The sequence below is a fragment of the Nesoenas mayeri genome (assembly GCF_963082525.1).
Source record: "Nesoenas mayeri genome assembly, chromosome: 7".
Lineage (NCBI taxonomy): Eukaryota > Metazoa > Chordata > Aves > Columbiformes > Columbidae > Nesoenas > Nesoenas mayeri.
Genome location: NC_137551.1, coordinates 22,918,090 through 22,936,798, shown reverse-complemented (window position 1 = coordinate 22,936,798; position 18,709 = coordinate 22,918,090). Strand labels below are relative to the sequence as shown.

The following is an 18,709-nucleotide window of genomic DNA, read 5'->3' as shown; positions in this document are numbered from 1 at the left end:
GCTTTTACTATTTATTTTTAAAGATGCTATTGTATTTTGAAATCTTAACAATTACAAAATAAATAAGCTTCATCTAGATTTCAATCAGAACTGCACAAAATTGGACATCTCTGTAATAAGCAAATTTGAAGAATACTTTTGAAATACAGGCTTTCAAATGAAGATGATAATTGTCTCTGTTGTGCATTAGGCTTGTACAATTTGACATCACATTATACTCAGGCCATGTGAAAGGAGTAGTGTCACACCAGGCAGGAAAAGGGGACATGCAACATTTAATAAACCTATCACCTGGAAATCTTGTGGTTTGTTAGAAAGGATTCTTCGTGTTTTCTTTCCTTTGGTGATGCGTTTAGCTAGCTGGGCTTCCTTCGTGCCACTTGGAACTGTTGGTGCGATACCACCAGCTGGAGCATCCAAGACATCCTCATAACCTCCATCGTCTTCTCCATCTCATACAGTAAAAAAAAGTGCAATTAAAGTCACAGGAGTAAGAGTCTGATATCCAAGAGCTCCACTAAAATTGAATTATCATCTCATTTCAACTTATGTTTTTTTGCTAATCATGTGCTTCCAGCTCCTTTTGAAAGTTAGTCATTTTAGCCTGCTTAAGAACAAATTTATATCCTAACCAAACTAACTGTAGATCTGCCCCTTGTCAGGATGCATGGTACCTAATACAATTCCTGACTGAAGTTGTAGCAAAATACAGTTCAGCTGTAATTGCCACCAGACTTGTTCACAATACACCAGAAGTTATTCGTTTTATTCCAGTTAAAGCTGTTTCCCAGCAGCAAGACTAGGTTATACCATAGCATTGGTTTTTACTTCAGAATCTTGAAAACATGAAGACATTTAGGGTCTGCCATCCAAAATAAAACTCTGAATCCTGTTCCACAGCATTTAACTCTGGAATAAATTAAAGTAAGGCTCTTTGACAGTTCTGAAATCACAATACCTCTGTGGAGGACTGTTCTACAACCACATGATACTATAATACTGGATTATACAGTGAGATTCCAGTATTGCAAAACAAGATTCATAAATATCTAGACCACAAAACTGTGTCACTTCCTCGTGTTTCCAGCTGCTTTTATTAACTGAAAGACAGTGACTATGGTAAAATCTACAGGAAGAACAAGTTGTGTCTCTGGTTAGCATTAACAGAATATTTGTTAATTTTAAGAATTAGTATGCCAACATAGGGTGATGATCACTTTGCATAATGAACTTCTCAGCGATGCTTTTTAAGAGACATACAAAACCAGAGACTGACATACCACATATTTTATAAGCAAACACCCCATCTCCCTAACATCTCTCGAAGTCCATCTGCCTGGATGGATACATACAACAGATTGATTACACACCTTGACTTAGCACTTAATTTTTAATTTCTGAAACTGAGCTGTAGCCATCTCCTCTGGGGAGGTGATTTAATTTCATGGGAAATAGGTATTTACAATAATTAAGGCGTGTTCGATAAGTTGCACTTAAATACTTTTAATGCAGTTGCTGAGAAAAGCTGACCGGGTTTTATTTTATCTGTATTACCTAATAGGTCACGTACATTTTTGAAAAGCTGTCAAAATAATCTCATGTAAGTAAATTTTCATTTTTAGCCTTCAAGCTCACATTTCTGTAGAATTATTTTGAAGTGTAGTAATTTAATACACAACTTTTGTATTTGAATTACCTATCATTCCATTCCCCAAGAACACCTCTCAGTGAAGTCAGTGGAATCAAAATTTCCCCCCAGAAGATTCCTCATTTCAATTTTTTCCTTCTTATGTTACTATCTCTCAGCAGATAATGGTCAAACTGATTAATTTCTCCTCAAACATATAACATCTATTACATTTATGTCTTTCTACACAAACATATCCTAGATATTAGGGTAATTATACGCCTGTCAACTGCAAAAACCTGTTGTTACTTCACAGTTCTTTTAAGAACCTGGAAAACTAAAGGATCTTAAAAACACTCTCAGAAAAAGCCTGGTTATATAGAGAGATCAAAGAATACTCCCTACCGATCACAGTATTTCATAGTCTAGCCAAACATCAAGCCTAATGTAAGACACAACAGTGTCTTTCAAAACTTACTTATCCTATGGGGGAAAAAAAAAAGTGTAATGATTTAAGAAAATATTTCCACAAAGTTCCCTGACATTGAAAGTTATAGAATATATTTTTCCATAAATGTGACTTCCCTGCTTTTTTTGGTTAGCCCTGGCATTACAACAGCTAACTGCTGTTTCTTTGAACATTCAAAAAGCGTTTTTTCCTAAACAAAAACTTTTAAACATCATTCTTTTGTAACCTGACTCCACTGGAGAAAGTTATGCTAAAAAACATTTTATGTCAGGAAATGCCTATCTTCTTCTTAGATATAGTTCTGAATCATCCTTAATTTCTTTAAAATCACTATTTAGCAGTTGACATACTTGCTTCTGGTTACATTTTTTTCTGATGAACAATGCTGTTGAATCATTTTCTTGCCTTATCTTAAATATCTCCATGATCTTTTAACAATAATGTTCTGAGAGAAGACTGAAATACCTTCCTGTGTATTGGTTCCTCCTGGATCATTTGGATTTGCAGGTGCAGCTGGTGGCTCATATCCTACTACCAAATCAATTGTTGCCTATAGAGAAATACATATTTTTTTTGTATCACACAGTATTCATAACAATTGATTTAAAGCAGTAAGTTTTTCTAACACTGTAAGCGAACAGCTAACTATTCACAGTCACAGCACAGTTCATAACAAAATTTCAGCTATTAGTAAATCAATGAACTGTTATTAGGCTACATATATGTAAACGCAATAAAGATTACACAATTTGCAGCTAATGGAATAGGCTCTAAAAGAACATTTAACAAAGTGAATCACTGTGTTTATATGTAGAAAAAAACCTGCTGTTCATGCCTCCATCCTGGAAGAAGAATGCGATGGAATTTTCCATTCTAATTATAGAACTGTCTTTTCTGTGCTTAACTGTGGTTTTGGATTATTGAACACACCATTATTATTCCTAGTTACCACAGTAACATGAGCAGTCAGCAAAAAAAGCCCAACTTTGTGACCAGCTAACAATGACATTAAACTACAGCTGATGAGATACTGAAATTACCCTTAAAGCCTCTTATTATTAAGTGTACTAGAATGCAATATGAAGTGTTTTAACAGCTGGACTGCACAAGCACACTACGGTTCCAGTTATAGACACAACTTAATTAATAACCAGTTAATAAGTCTGTTACATTTAAATACGTGCTAGACCAAGTTAAGCAAGTTCTTGTGTAACTTTCTGAACTGAGTTGGCAGTGAACATGTACATGATTATGTGCTCCCTAGAAATGGTGTTATCACACAGGTGGATAGTAAAAACTCAGCAAAAAAGTGCATATGGGAACTCCATCTGGTACTTAGGAAAATGCACTTTTTCAACATCAGGATGATTTCCCGTCCATACTCTGTGGCCCATAAGATTTATAACACTTATATACAAATACATCACGCATACACAGAAAACAATTTATCTAACTTGAAAGATATTAAACAAACTCAGATGATACAGATATAATTGTATCGTATTAAAAATTTCCTCTATCTGAAGCTTTTGCTACAAAAGTCCAAGTATTTAATTTATACAGTAAAAATAACTTGAAAATATGTTTGTTTCACCATTAGCCCCATTGCTGGAGCATTTTGATTAAGAACACAGTAACATAAGAAAATGTAATCCACTCACTCCAGTTTCTTGTCCCCTTTCATTGAGCAGAGGTATGAGTTTGAAGGGAAAAGATCTGCTTTGGTTACCTACAAGATCCTTAAGTCCTACAGATGCACTGCCAATTAATCTGAAATGAAGTAAAAATCATTATGAGAATGCAAGCATACATCAAACAGAAGCTCCCTTTTGTCTTTTGCAGATGTCTTTCAGTTAACCAAATAACTCCAGTCATGACTTGAAAACCCAAGTCACAACTTAAGTTCATTGCGAATGTTATTGAATGATTGTGTACTGCTAATTCGTATTTTCTGTTTCACTGCACTTAAATGGGCAGGTGTTATTTATAGATGACACAGCTTTAACCTAAAAGAGGTTAAAAACCTAAGTTAAATAATTGTATGTGTATTTTTAAAAATAATGTTCTGTATCACTTTCAACAGCCACATCACTTGTTTCAGCCACTGAATTCTCATTGGTGAACTAAAGGATGTACTACTTTATTTGCAAGCTCTCACATGAGATGTATAAAGGCTAGATATGACATTACTGTTGTACCACACAGAAACAGACACAAAAAGACACACACACATCACTGTAATGAAGACAATGAAACAGAACAAATGCAATCAATATGCTTACTAGTGGCTTCACAAAATTAATCTTCTTGCCCGTACTCTACATTTTGGAATAGGTTCATCTGCTTGCCTCTAAATTCTCAGAATGTTTTGATACAGCTCTAGAGAGGCCTACCAAACTACGCTGCCCAGGAGATCTGGTATTACGTGGTAGAGTCTCCTGAGCTACTTCTGCCTTCTTTGGGTCTGCACCTGTCACCCTCATTCTCTTTCAAAATGAAAACTGCATGTACTTTTAACCTGAGAAACTTCTTTTATGCAGAGCTTCTAACAGTGTGATATTGGTCTCATGATATCTGGCACTGTATTTTGTAACAGCTTATTCCTATACTGAAGTGGATTACTGGAATAACTGAGATTTTTTTGCCTGTGAAAAAACCCCAAGATAATTTCACCTGTAAATATCACAAAGAACAAGCTTTACAAACAGAATACCAGCTTTGCTGCCGAAGTGGAAAAAAGATCTGTATACTGAGAACTCGACTGAGGTCCAATTGAATAGATTACAGTGCTTGTTCATATTGAAGCTAAGGATGCAAGGGCATTTTATGACACGGAGCAAGAGCATTATTATAGCTAGTCTCAGGTGCTACGCCACAAGAACATTATTTTTTTTGCAAAGTACACTAGGATAGGTAAGTATAAAACATTACTTTCCTGCAAATATACATTCTAAGTATTACATATTACAACATTTGTTTAGCTGTGCACAAAACATAACGACACTTACTGTTTGGATGACCTTTTGGAATTACTTCGGTGCTTTCCCAGTTCACCTCACTCCTTCAATCCCAGCTGTCTTTTTTATAGTTTTGACTCTCTACTCAAACCTTTCACTTCTGCACCCAAATTGCCAGAGTACAGCAATGTTCCAGCTATGCCTCATATTCCTCACACACAAGGGACGGGATAGACATGAAAGCAGTTTAAGATCAGGATGTGCTGCAGAAGATATGCACGAAGTTGTTCTAACCCTTCAGATGACCGTATCTGAAACTCTGATGCCATTTCTAACATCTGCCTCTCCTCTCTTTACTGAACAGAAACCTGGATTCAGTATTGTAGTCTTGATCCAGTATCCTTTTAAACACTATGGAAATATACCTAGTTATTTCAGTGACCACTAGATCAACCCTAGGTGTATTTTCACTTTTTACAAACTGTTGCACAGAGCTGGACGTTAGCTGAAACACTGACTCCTTGCATTTCTCAACTTTAGGGAGCTTAAGAAGCAATTTCTCCTGTTATGCAATCAAAATTGCATTCAACCCACAAGACAAACCTGGATTTGGAACACCAGATATACAGTCATCTTATTTATCCCTCCAACTGTAGTATTATTTGACATTGCTTATGATTTGATGTAGCAAATCTTGACATCAAACAGTAATGTATACCTAGCTCAGGAAACAATGGCCAATGGTCTCAAACAGAAAAAGGCTTATTTTTTCCCCCTGTGGCTTCAACATTCTAAAAATCGTGTGATATAGAAGTCAATACACAGCAAAGAGAACATCTCCCTCTATATTCGACCAAACTTTTCTATGTAAAGGGCAGGTGTTATACAGACAGACAATAATATTATTGAACAGTCAAAGAAGAAAAAGATCATTCCATGATTACAAATCCCCAAACTGTTAAAAGAGGAAAATGCTGAGTAGATTAATGCATTTTTCTCTTTATTACATACCCTTCTAACATATTAATAGTTTGAAAGTAAGTATAAGCAAATGGGAAACAATTCCTACAGTTGGAAGGAACAAATGCTGGAATTTCATTTACACAGCTGGATACTGAAAGAAACAAACTGTTATTCACTCCTTTCCCTTCAGTGCAAAATTAATCAGTAAAAACTTTCAATTCCAAATACTCTTATTTTCCCCAAATCCTTCAGTTGTGACTATGCCTTCCCATTTGAGAATAACAGAGAAGGGAAAAACCCAGCAAGAGTACCACCAACAGCCAAATCTGATTCTACAGAAAGGCCAAGAAAATATTTTCCTATGTACATGGGTAGAAAAAGATTTGCACACTTGCTACTTCGATTTCATATGAGCTGGAGTAATTTACGTTAATTCTAAAAAGCACTTCAGTTAAGAAGTCGCCCAGTCTCACATGATGTGGATGACTGTTTCAGCAACCACACCCACCTATCTGGTGACATTAACTCAAGAACAGCTGTTCAATAGTAGCGCTGCAGAAATTTTCCATCATAAGTTTCCATTTATGCATCCTCATCAGTCTTGTGCAAATGATAATTGTGCATGCATTTGAACACAAAGTAATTGTTCCTAAAATTCTGATCACCTTCAGGAAACTGAAGTTAGACTACTTGCTCGCTACTAGTTGCCTCTAAAGTCCTTTGTTTCTCCCTCCATTAACAGGTTGGGCAACAATAGCCTCCAGTCTTTTTCCACTCTAGCAAGAGTGATAAATCTAATATTCAGCCTATACGCTATCTTAGCCTACTTCTAAGCTTCAGGTCGTCAGTCTTTTGCCTCCCCTGAAGTGGTCTTGTTCACTGGATTTGGGACGTTTCACCCTTCCCCTGGCAGAACCACAGGACTGATGAGGTTGGAAGGGACCACTGAAGATCATCTAGTCCAACGGCTCTGTTCAAGTAAAGTCAGCTAGAACAGGTTGCCCAGGACAATGTCCAGTCTTGTTTGGATCATACAGCTACTCAAGTGGCTGAAGTACTATTTTTAAAAGTAACAAGGAATGCCTCAAGGTCATCACTAGGTCTCATTTTGTTGTACAGATCTTGAAGAAAGACTTTTTCTGAGATGCTTCTCTCAGGTCTCTAATCTTTAGCTAAGTCAGGTAAGACCACATCAGCTAAGTCAGATATAGCAGCAGCTGTTGTTGCGACACCACATCCCTTAACGGTTCATTGATGTTTAATGCTTTGTTGCAAGGTCTGCTACTGTACGCACTTCTGATATTGTAACTAGACCCCCAGTTCACTGCACCACTACTGTTAAGCTGCTCTGTTCCTCTGAACTCTGAAGACTTTTTACCTTCAGGCAGGACTGCATGCAATTTCTCTCTCTGAAGTCATGACTTTCAAGGTGATGAGTCCTTTCCTTTCAGCACAGCTGAAAAGGCTTTCTGTCACCTATTCATCCTCAAAGGATAGTGCTATTTGCTGGAGCTGTTTCAGCTTTCTTCCTCTTGTGTAGGCAAACAACATTTCAACATTTGCCCAATTAATTCCAGATCACACTGGTCTCTCGACACCATCAAGTGGGATAGCTTCTGCTTTCAGAATAGCTCAATACATCCTCTGATCTTTTGTTTACCAGTTGTTTTGGCAGTTGACAGCAAATGAGTATTGCTTCTTAACTCTACTTAAGTACTTTTTGGCCACCTCTAAGATTTGTATATGTATAGTGCCCAGTCAACCATGTCTCAAACCTTTCCAGCTTTGCAGAAGTGAAGCAAAAAAACCTGTCCTGCCACAAGCAGCTTAAACATTCTCATCTACCACTGAGTAATATGCTAAAGATAAATGCAAAATATACATTTAGAAGCAGATTTTAAACCACTTTAAATATACCTTATCAGTACTAGGCCTGTAATACTTTCCCCCAGTAATCAAAGGGAAATACTTAGTGTATCAGGATTAAATCAGTGATGACCAACTATTAAACACAGTGTTGCATTTGTGCCAAAGCTAATTAATCTGTTAGTGCTGTGGTTACCACTTCCTGTTAGCTGCCCAAATAACCAAAAGAAGTGAAACTTCACACCCATGCCTGGATCTGGAAATGTTCACTCACAGTATCAGCCATTTTATTCCTCCTCCTCTGTTTGAAGGTAGCAATTTATACTATATTATATTATATTGCATCCTTCAGCTGCTTAAATGTTACTTCTACTGGAAGCCCAGTGACTTTAATCCCCTGAGAATCAAGCATTTAAATTCTTTCGACTTATTTTTAAGGGCTTATTTTGGCAGAGGTTTATACTGATTATTCTCATCAGAAAACCTGATCCCTCACTGCAGTTATAACTGCTACACTCAACCTTTCTTTCTCACTTGTATACGTTCCATTACAGCTTTTATGCTACATGACCCAACACCCACCTTCTGCTACTTGTGCTGTATTTTAAAATTTTTGTTAAGAGCAAACCAACTATTTCTATCTTATTTAGTTATTTGATAATACTCTCTGCAAGAACAAACTTTTAAAAAGAAAAAAACCATGGATACTATTTTGTATGTGGCAGAAAACCCCAAAAGTGAATCATAACCAGGCTGGATCTTGCATACAACGTACGCAGGGAAAACCTCCAACTATGCATGGTCACGCTGATGTGGAAAAGAATCCACACAAAAGGTCAGAGCTGTAGGAGGATTCAGACAATCTAAAAATCATTTAACTACAGAAAATACTTTAAAATTATTAAATAATTTGCTGCACAGTTCTTTTGTGGCTGCATTTTTCTGCTTGAGAAAAGGGTGTGCCCAGCCTGTTTTTCCTCTGTGTCGCTAGGTTACTAACTACGCAAAGAACCTGGGGAAACACACAATCCCAACTGCCTTTCAAACAGAATGAAAATCAGTTCATTCAGACACGACTGTAACTTCCCGTTAACATTTTTTTTCTTAACTTCACAGGGACAACTGAAGTTACTGGGGGGTTTGTGTTTGTTTTCTAACTGCATAAAGATCTGTGTTCTGAGAGTTTGAAATCTTTTTACTAACAGTATTAGACATAATAGAAAACAGATGTGCTCTCTTTTCAACCATCTTTCTGCTGGAAAATCTAGCTAAGCAGGGATCATATGAGTCCTCTCTAGTTTATTCCTGTGATGGTCTGTCTGCACATATGTCAGTGTGGTTTGCTTTGTTTATCTTTTCCAATGACTGTGTCTTTTTACCATGAACAGCACTCATTTAATCTATCTGCAAAAGTTTAGCCATCTTGTAAATGAAGCAGTAAATTCTATCTCCAGGAAAAAAGAAACAGAAAAATATTCAAATGTTCTTTCAGGGTTGATTTACAGAAACATGCCAAAGCGATGAGTTAAGTGTTTTGGCACAGTGTAAAAACAGAATAACATCCACTGTGTTCCTCCTCCTGCATCAGCATAAGAACAGGCTGGATGAACAACTATGTAAGTTTCTAGGAGCTGCAACAAATCACAGGTTATATCACAATCTTCTGCTGTGTCATTCTAGAGGGGAGTGTGGGTTTTGTAGTCACATCTGAGGTGCAGCGATGAACCAGCTGCCCAGAACTAGTCAGGAGTAACCCACCCTGCATGGAACAGCAGAGTGTGGACTGGCTGGGAGCTTTGTGAGTAAGCAGCTGGAGAGAGAGAGTTGGGTTGAGAAACATACTGTTTTGCTTCTAGCCTACACTGTAGCAAAGGGGGCAGAATCTTGGAGAAAAAGTTGCCATCCTTGAAAATAACAAGAACAATCCCACTGCTTATTTTCCTCCAGAAGAGAAAATAATGCTAAAGATATGGTGGAGTTTCTTCTCAGTGCTCTTTCTTAGATGACACTGTCCCTCACGTGTATCCTTTACAGTCAAAAACTAAATTCCAATTCAATCGAGACTTTAAAGTAAAATAAAAACATGAACCCTCAAATCTCAGTTAAACACCAGATACACCTCGCAAGTTAATAGGTCTACTCATTAATAATGTTGAAAGTACATGCCAAACACTTGGGTTTCTGGAATAATGGACCTTTACCTATGAAAGACTTCAGTTAACATCAAATTTACAAGTAAAAACTAATATTATATTGTCCAGCCCTCACTCCCCTACCTCCCTTTTTAAAAAACTGTCATTATAATAGGTGACATTTCCTATTATCTTGCTACAGTCAGGAAGCCTACTCATCTGTTTCCCACTTCGCACCCCCTTATCCTGTTTCCCTGCCAACAGCCCTTCCAAACACATCACACCTTGCAAATATGTAGCCGTTATCATGGATTTATTTTCAAAAAGCATTACTTTGCTCTGTCTTTGGTATGGACTCTACATATTTTTGCACAGCTCCACACACAGAAGTCATTTTCTCAAAGAATTTTACTGGTTTCCTTTTTAAATCGTACACAGAATAAGTAAGTGGTGGACAACTTCAGTGCAGAAATCCAAGAAAAACAAACAGGTATTTGCACAAGCTGGAGGTTAAGCACTACATATATGAGTCCAGATGACATTTACAAATATGGTTGGAAAAAAATCCCAAATGCCCTCCTTTATTTTCTGATACGTTATAAAATCCATTGCAAAATTCTGATTACTGGTAGGCTCTCCTATATCAAGTTCTGGGATTTCTGGGATTTCCCTAAAGTTAGAGGCATGTAATACGTTCCCACTTTACTGACCTACAGGAATCTCAAGAATGAGAGATCTAGGGGCATCAGCTTGACTCACAGTGATTTCACGACAGAGCTGTTAAGAGTATTGTAAAGAACTGAATTCACATACTGGGAGGAGGCAGAAAGTAGTAAAGATGAGCTACCAATGGAAGTGGACTACTGTCAATAAATATGAATGTATACCTACTTCAGTGTCATCAAATATATGAATGTGCAACAACAACAACAACAACAAAAAGAAAGATTATGTGATATCATGCTCCCTTTCAAAACAGCAACAGCCAGCTTGGCATTGACAGAAAAGAGAGAGCGTGAGAGTGCAGCAAACAGAAACAGATCCTTGTTTAAAATCTATTCCTTTATACAAAGAAGTAGGGAACTGGGATATAATTTTTGATAAGCTGTTCTTTTTTTCTGCACAGATTTAAAAAAAAAAATCTCTATGAGTGATGCTTGTCCAAATGTACATATTTATCTTTTTAGACAAAAATCCTATGATTTAAGCAGAAATAGGTAGATCTTAACCACTATAGGATAATTAAAGATTAAACACATTGAAGAAACCTTATCTTGTTATGTGTGCTAAAGAACTCCTAGGCTTTGCCAGAGCTTTTAGTACAACCATGTTTCAACATAAAATATTACACTCTATCCCTACTGTAGATTATCTTCTGATTAGCTTGCTGCCACCCAAGACCTTACCCTTTTCCTGCAATTGATTTTAGGGACCAGGTTTATTTCTTTGTGATGAATCAGAAAACAAATGGCATGCAAAACACAAGAGGTTGCTAACAATTTCAACCAGGAACTTCTATCTTCTTCCTTCAAATGATGTGCATGTATTGCTTTAAAGTATACTGTACACCTCCAATTCTGATAAACTTAAAGCTTAAATCCTACATAACTCCAGATACTTAAAAAAAATAAACCAAAATACTGTACCATCTTATGTTCAGAACCATATAAAACTGGTTAGAATCTACATTATGTATTTGTTTCATCACAAATACAGCAGGAACCCCAAAGTCTAGTTCAAAACGACAAAAATTACTCTTCATCTTTACTGAAGTTTATATACTATGCTTTTTAATAGAATGTGTAATGATTGAATTCTACTGTTCCCATATATAACATTTTTATCTTTCATGGCAACAATTTCTTTTCAGTGGCCACAGTCAAAAGGTCTTACCAACTCAATTCATAGCAACAAATCTATTCTTATTAAAAAAAAGTTTGAAAAAACACAGACTGCTCTTTAAAGTTAGTTGAACAAGACACCTTAATTATTTATGTGCTTACTTATTATATGTTCCTATTTTGTAAAAGTTTACAAAAAATGTTTAAATGCCAACATGGACACCTGACAGCATTTCAGTACTCTAAAACATTTTATAATGTTATCTCCTTTCATATATAGATAGATTCCTCAATTCAAGGTGGCTCCTTTCTCAGTGTCTTCAACAGCAAGATTAAACTAAAAAATTGCCCAATAATTTCCAGAAGATCATAGTCCGTGCATCTTTTCTGCTCTAATTACTTTATGTGTAGAAAAAATAGATGTATTTTTCATTTTTTAGTTGAAGGAAATCTATTTGTGTTTTGTGTGATATTCTTCCAGGCACATGTAGATACAGCTGCTATTTGTTTGTGTTCAGTTTTCTAAAATTAAAAATAAAACCTGATTTTGTCAAAACTAAGTATCTTACTACTACATGAAGAAGTTTTCATCTGAGCACTGAGGACTCAAGAAACTGCATGAATGAAACTTCAGTTTAGCCTCTCACAAATGAAAAAAAGAGGCCCATACACAAAAAGATCTGCAACCTCAGAACCAATAACATTTGATTTTTAGATGTCTGAAAAATGCAGAACCCAGTCTTAGGTATATAGGTGCTGTACATTCTGCACTGGTAGAGTTTAGACTTCTAGAGTAGGATTCAAGGCTATCGACATGCACTAACAGCACTAACCAAAACAGAGGGAAAGAGCCTTAAATTCCTGCATGTTGAAAATGCGTACGGCATTGAAAACGGCATCATGAAAATGGGTATTTCTATCTGCTGAACACCCTAAGCTCCTGATCCTTTACTGATAGTAGGAGTGTCTGCTTCTACTTTCCAATAAATGAATGTCAGAAGAGACAATTCTCAGAAGCCTCCCATTTTTATAACAGAGTCCTCCTCTAAGGAATGGGAAGCTAGATATCCATTTTCTTCCTCTGCTGAGGTTTTTCAATTTACTTTTCACAAAAGACTCTCATAATATCAAAACTACATTATTTTCTTAAAAAAACAAACCAAACCAAAAAAACCTCACCAGCCAAGGAAAAAAACCTCAATCCATTTTTAAACAATGTTTGAAACATATAACCAGAAGAGGAGGAAGCAAGAGAATTGCCAGTCTTCCATATACACAACGAGCCTGAGGTTTATAACACTTGGCCAACAATTGGAGACAGATTCATCTCCCTCCTCAGTGTGAGAGAATTTACTCTCACATCTGACATCAAAAGAGAGTTCTGCAAGGTGATCTTGTAGAATTTAATATTGCTTTCAAGTTCAAGCTTTTTAATGACCGTGTAGAGAACTCATAATTCATTGTGCCAGGAAGAGCACAGTAGGAACATGACATTTCATAGGTTTAAAAAAAACCAAACAAACAAAAAACCACCCCCCCCACCCCCCCCCGCCATAAAAAACAAACAAACAAACCAACAACAACAAAACAGAAACCCAGATTCCATTCCCAAAACAGACTTTTTATTTTATCCAACATATTTATTGTGATGATTAAGTCAGTGTTCCAGGAGATGAGTCTAAGAATTCATTCCCCCAAGACAAGATAGGAAATTGAACTTAGGTTTCCCCTCTTCCTCAAAATACAGCCTCACAGGGAGATTTTTAAAGATGGTTAAGAGACTTAACTGCATTTTGTAATTTTTGGTGGTTTGTGTTAGCTGTGCTCTGAGAATGCCGATTACAAGTTCCTCAGAACTACTTTCTGGACACTTATTATGTAGTTTTTTGTGCTGCCCTGCACCATTCTGCAAGATGATGAACTGCACCAGGTATCTGTAGTGGCATAGATCCAGTTACAGCAGCTGTGGTTTTCAAATTACAGTAACAGGTCAGGGGATCTATGTTTTACCCAAATTCTGCTTTAAATACCTAAAAAGTTCCTTGAGTTTAGCTACGGCATGTCTGAAATATAGCATAAAAAGAAAGCTGACACTTTGCTTCAGAGTAAAAATCCAACTGGTGAGAGATGGAAAGTCGACTGGCTTATAGGCTATAAGTAGGTATTACATCAGAAAACATCTAATTGCATCCATCATTTCTCTCCAGCAATCATGTTCCAATTTTCCCTGGACTTCTGTACTGAAAGTTGTGTTTAACACTGGTGAAAAAAAAAAAACCATCAACATACTTGTTCTGTCCAATTGTTTCGAAATCTTTCACAATAATTGTCAGGGAAGATGAATTATCCAGAGCAATTCCTTTCAAGTCAAATTCAATAATCTGAACAAAAAAAAAAGAGTAGAATCAAATTATAATTACAAGTAACATGAAAACTATTTAACAGCAGAGCAGTATATACAACAAAATTATTCAGAAATAAATTTTGCATTTAGTGACAGACCAGACCAGCTTACATTTGCAAAACTTAAGTTAAAAATCTGGGAATATGCTCATAGTACATTCTTGAGTTGCTAGTTACTAGTAATAGTAACAGAAAAATAACTGGTTTTTTTTAATACTAAGCCATTTATCTCTTTTGCAGTTCCACTTCCTCAACCTGACATAAATATTTTCTTGTCCTTCATAAGATCTGGTAGTATTCCCCTGCAATACTGGTTGGAGTCAGTTGCTGTTTAATTTAGATAAATATTTGTAGAATCCCTTTCTTTGTATTCCTAATTACAAAATGTAAGAATAATTTTTAACTTTCAATTCTGGTTGTGAAAAACATGCTACTAAGAAAGCATTTTCCCCAAGAAAAACCTTACTGAAGATGCAAAATAGGACCACTCCCACAAATAAAGCACAAGGAACTTCAGTACAAGATTCATTCTATTCTGTAGGGTTTCCTCCTAGTATATAATGAAGGATCAATGTGGCTAAGCAATGGCTGAGTATCATTTGGTCCACAGTAAGATGGAGCAAAACCAGGCCCCAAACTAACTCAACAGATATCCATCCACTTTTACATAAAAACATTACTTAATGGATTGTAATATGTTGCAAGATGAATCCATTCACCTGCATTTACCAACACCTTGAAAGAACACATATGACTAGTTCCTGTTTCTAACTGATATTCACAACTGTAGAAATTGATTTACCAATTTTACAAGCATTTTGTCTTAAAAAAGAACAAGAATTGATTAAAAAAAATTTACCTCATTCCAAACAGGATTAAGTTCACTATCAATTTTCTTTGTTTTCTTTTTTTCATCTGCAAACACAAACAAAGCATGATGATCTGGTTTTGCGAAAGCATTACACAAATATCACAATTTTTCCTTTCACTTTTCAAAAGAAAGTTTGAACTTTAAATCAAATGTTCCAATTCTTTTTGCCTCTTCCAGTAGCTGCGCGTTTTAAAATCAAGAAGTCCCCTGAGCAATTTTAGTAGCTGAGGCTTTTTATTCTGTTTTGTTTAACCATAGTTAGACGTATTCCCAAAAAGCAAAATTTGTGTTTAGGTTTCTCAACCTTTTATGACCCTTGACTGCAACTTCACTAGTGATGACAGAAGACAGACTAAAAGGCTTAAAGACATCAAACCAACCAGTAACCTCAAAGTGATGAACTTCAGTACTAAAGACAATGTGTTACGCATTTACCACATCCTAGTTACAAAATACTTGCAAGTGTTCAGCTCTGAAATAAAATCCCTTGGGAAAAAAAAAATCTTAAGATATGCATACAGTGTCAGCACTTTCTGCTTTAAATGAGTGAATATTAGCAGAAATATATATGTCTATAAGAGGAAATGCAGTCCTTCCTCAAAAAATTGGTTTCAAGAGGTTATGCAGATCACTTCACTAACGCTTACTGTAGTCTAAAAATTACAAATTTTCCATACTTCATGGTAAAATTTGCATTTGGTCAACCTACAAATCATGACAGTGTGGGGTGTGGTATAAATTATATATAGTTTGGAGAACAATACAGTGTTGCAGAGGCCCTGTGCAGGCTCCCCTCAACTATTAAAAATGGAAACAAAATAGTGTTCTTACAACAGGTTCAAAGCAAGTAACATGCCATGGCTTATTTTTGCTTTTTGGTAGCACTATATATATATAGCTCTGACGGAGAACAAATCTTGACACAGTGCTCAGAAGTGCAAAAGAACACCAGCAAACATGCAGCTCTCTAAACAGAAATCACATAGAATAGTGATATCAAATGAGTATGTTTAAGTAGTCAGTAAACTAACTGGCAATCTATCAAATGCTCAGCCACCACAAGAAGGATAAATTTCAGACACACTCTTCGTATGTAAGGACTACTGTAAAGGCAATAGCATTTTTATTATTTGCAAGTTACAGCTATACTTTGCCAGGAAAACACTGCAATTGACTGGGAAGCAAGAGTAAAGATCGCTATATGGGCAAGTTCATCTACCTACTATTGAAGCAACAGACTGTGGTGGCTCTTTTTATTGGACAAGAGGGGGATGTACTGCAAGAAGAAAAACCAGCTTATACTGCAAATTACGAGAACTGACTCACATTTATGTAACAGGAATTGTCTACAATTTATACAGGATATTGACTCACATCGTACCACAAAGGAAAGGGCATTCATAACATACCATGCTGTGGACTCGCATTTTGCGGAACAAAGAGCTAATTAACATGCTAGTAAGAGAAACTGACCTTCATGTTACTTAATAGGAGGCAAAGCATTTTCAAAATTGAATATCCCAGAATATGTGGGGTTTGGCACTGGTCCCTCTACAAACAGGAGCTGAAAGTCAGGGAAAGGATGTTCTCAGTGCTGGTGAAAAAAGTTGCAGTTGTTTGTAAAGGAGGTAGTGAATCACAAACCTGATCCTGAGGGAACTAACGGATAAAAGTCCTGTGATCCCTGCCTAAGCTCATATGTAACTCTGTAAAGTAAGGAAAGCCCTGGCTTGGACAACAGTCAAGACAATTCTTGACAAGGAATAAAATTTTGCACTCTGGGATACCTATTTTTATAAATACAAGAGTAAGACTTATGATATCACTAACAATACGCATATTCTAGTTTACACTGAGAAAAATACTTTTTGTGTTACGCATTTGTGTGAAAGTTGGATGAAAAACACTGGGAAACAGCTTACATTGGGATTTAGCGGTAATTTTAGTCAATCTGAGTGTAGCATTCACATTGCTTGAGCATGTACTTTTCATGTATTTTATTCACTTTACTGACTTTTTATTACATATTTTATCATTCTTTTAATGCACTGGTGGTTTAGTTTTTGTGGGTTGTTTTTTTTAACTGTTGGCAAAGAGCTTTCTTCTTCCCACCAAAAGAAATCTCTGTCAAGCAGGGTAAAATGGACTGTCCAGTTATACCAGGAGATCATGTAAGTTCCAGGTCCTCAGGCTGCCTTCTTCTACTGGTAATGAATCCGGCTGCAGTAGCCAAGACTGTAAACCACATCAGAATAAACTGTAAGATAGGGCCAGTCATTATTTTAAGTTTAGCCCTACCAAGAAATAAGAGTAAGAAATTATAATGGATACAGGTAGAACACTTTGCATACTTGTTTCTTTAAAAACTAATTACAATAACCTTGGGTACTGTACAAGAAATAATTATTTCCTTTATTTTGACAGAAACATTCTACTATCACATATTATTTAATATTCTCAAGTGGAAATGAATGCTGTAAGAACTTGGTGATAGTCAACAAGATGACAGTCTCCAAAAAAAATTCAAGATGAGCTGTTTAAATAAGAACTGCTCCATCATGATAAAGATAATCAGAGTACCACAAAGCAACCACTGGTTACATCTTAAATTTTTTCTTCTATTATACCTAGCTTTTTCAGCAATTTCAGCAGGTGGTGAATAGCAGATGCAAACACCTTTAAGAACAGCCTTATGTCTAAGATTCAAGAGAGAATCATATTTCAGTTCACTACGTTTCCCGTAAAACTTTTGTGAATGAAGAATTAGGATTGCACAGTGGCAGCAACTGCAGGATCAAACAGGCAGACCTCAAAAACCCAGGAAATTGAAGTTAGGATAATTTAAGTCTCTGCAAAGCAGAAAATATAGACTTAGTGAATAACTACACTCTAATAATATTTTCTTTTATACACTGAAATATAAACTAACATAGATATGAACTACTGCAGGCCTGCTGAAAAGCTCTAAGATTAAGCACAAACGGAAAAAGAAATTTTATTCAAGTTGGCCCAACCAAACTGAATGCCATTTCACTTCATTTTTTAATGCATAAAGCTGACTGAGGCAGTCAAAAGGAATGATCAAAGCACTAAACATCCTAGTATTGACTGCACATAAGCAATTTTTGTGTCAGTTTTTACACCCAAAGACAAGAATCTGACACATTTTCCTCCAGTTTGATATTTCTTACAAACCAAAAGAATTGTACCAGTTTAATCATTACCCCTTAGTGCCACTTGAGCAAATGGCAACAGTTTTTAATATTAATTTGACTCATAATTTGTATCAGAGTGACGATGAACTCAGAATTCTGCAGTAACAGCACCCAGTTCAGACAGCAGTACTCATTTACTCTGAGGGTGTAGTTCTCTTTGAACAGTGAACTGTTCTTAAAGCAAATAAAAGTTTCATCCCACTGGACTGAACATAAATGTGTAAAAAAAAAAATTAAATACTTGCACAAAACCCCTCTTTTTAAGATATCATAACAGAAACAGCTGCCTGTTTCCTCTAGTATGTAGCTAATATATGTCACTGTATTAAATGTACTGACTATAGTCTATAGCTAGCTCATTTATA

General features: G+C 36.1%; 1 protein-coding gene across 1 annotated transcript in view; it reads right to left on the bottom strand.

The window, feature by feature from the left end:
- The window catches only part of MYOF (myoferlin), a gene marked incomplete at both ends in the record, with an annotated part of 69,844 nt that overhangs the window by 49,405 nt on the left and 1,730 nt on the right, over positions 1 to 18,709 (bottom strand). Inside the window, 5 exons of the mRNA XM_080348236.1 lie at positions 292 to 452; positions 2,562 to 2,646; positions 3,758 to 3,866; positions 14,145 to 14,236; positions 15,118 to 15,173. Of these exons, the coding sequence (XP_080204362.1) occupies positions 292 to 452; positions 2,562 to 2,646; positions 3,758 to 3,866; positions 14,145 to 14,236; positions 15,118 to 15,173 (503 nt within the window). The remainder of the gene's footprint in view (positions 1 to 291; positions 453 to 2,561; positions 2,647 to 3,757; positions 3,867 to 14,144; positions 14,237 to 15,117; positions 15,174 to 18,709) is intronic.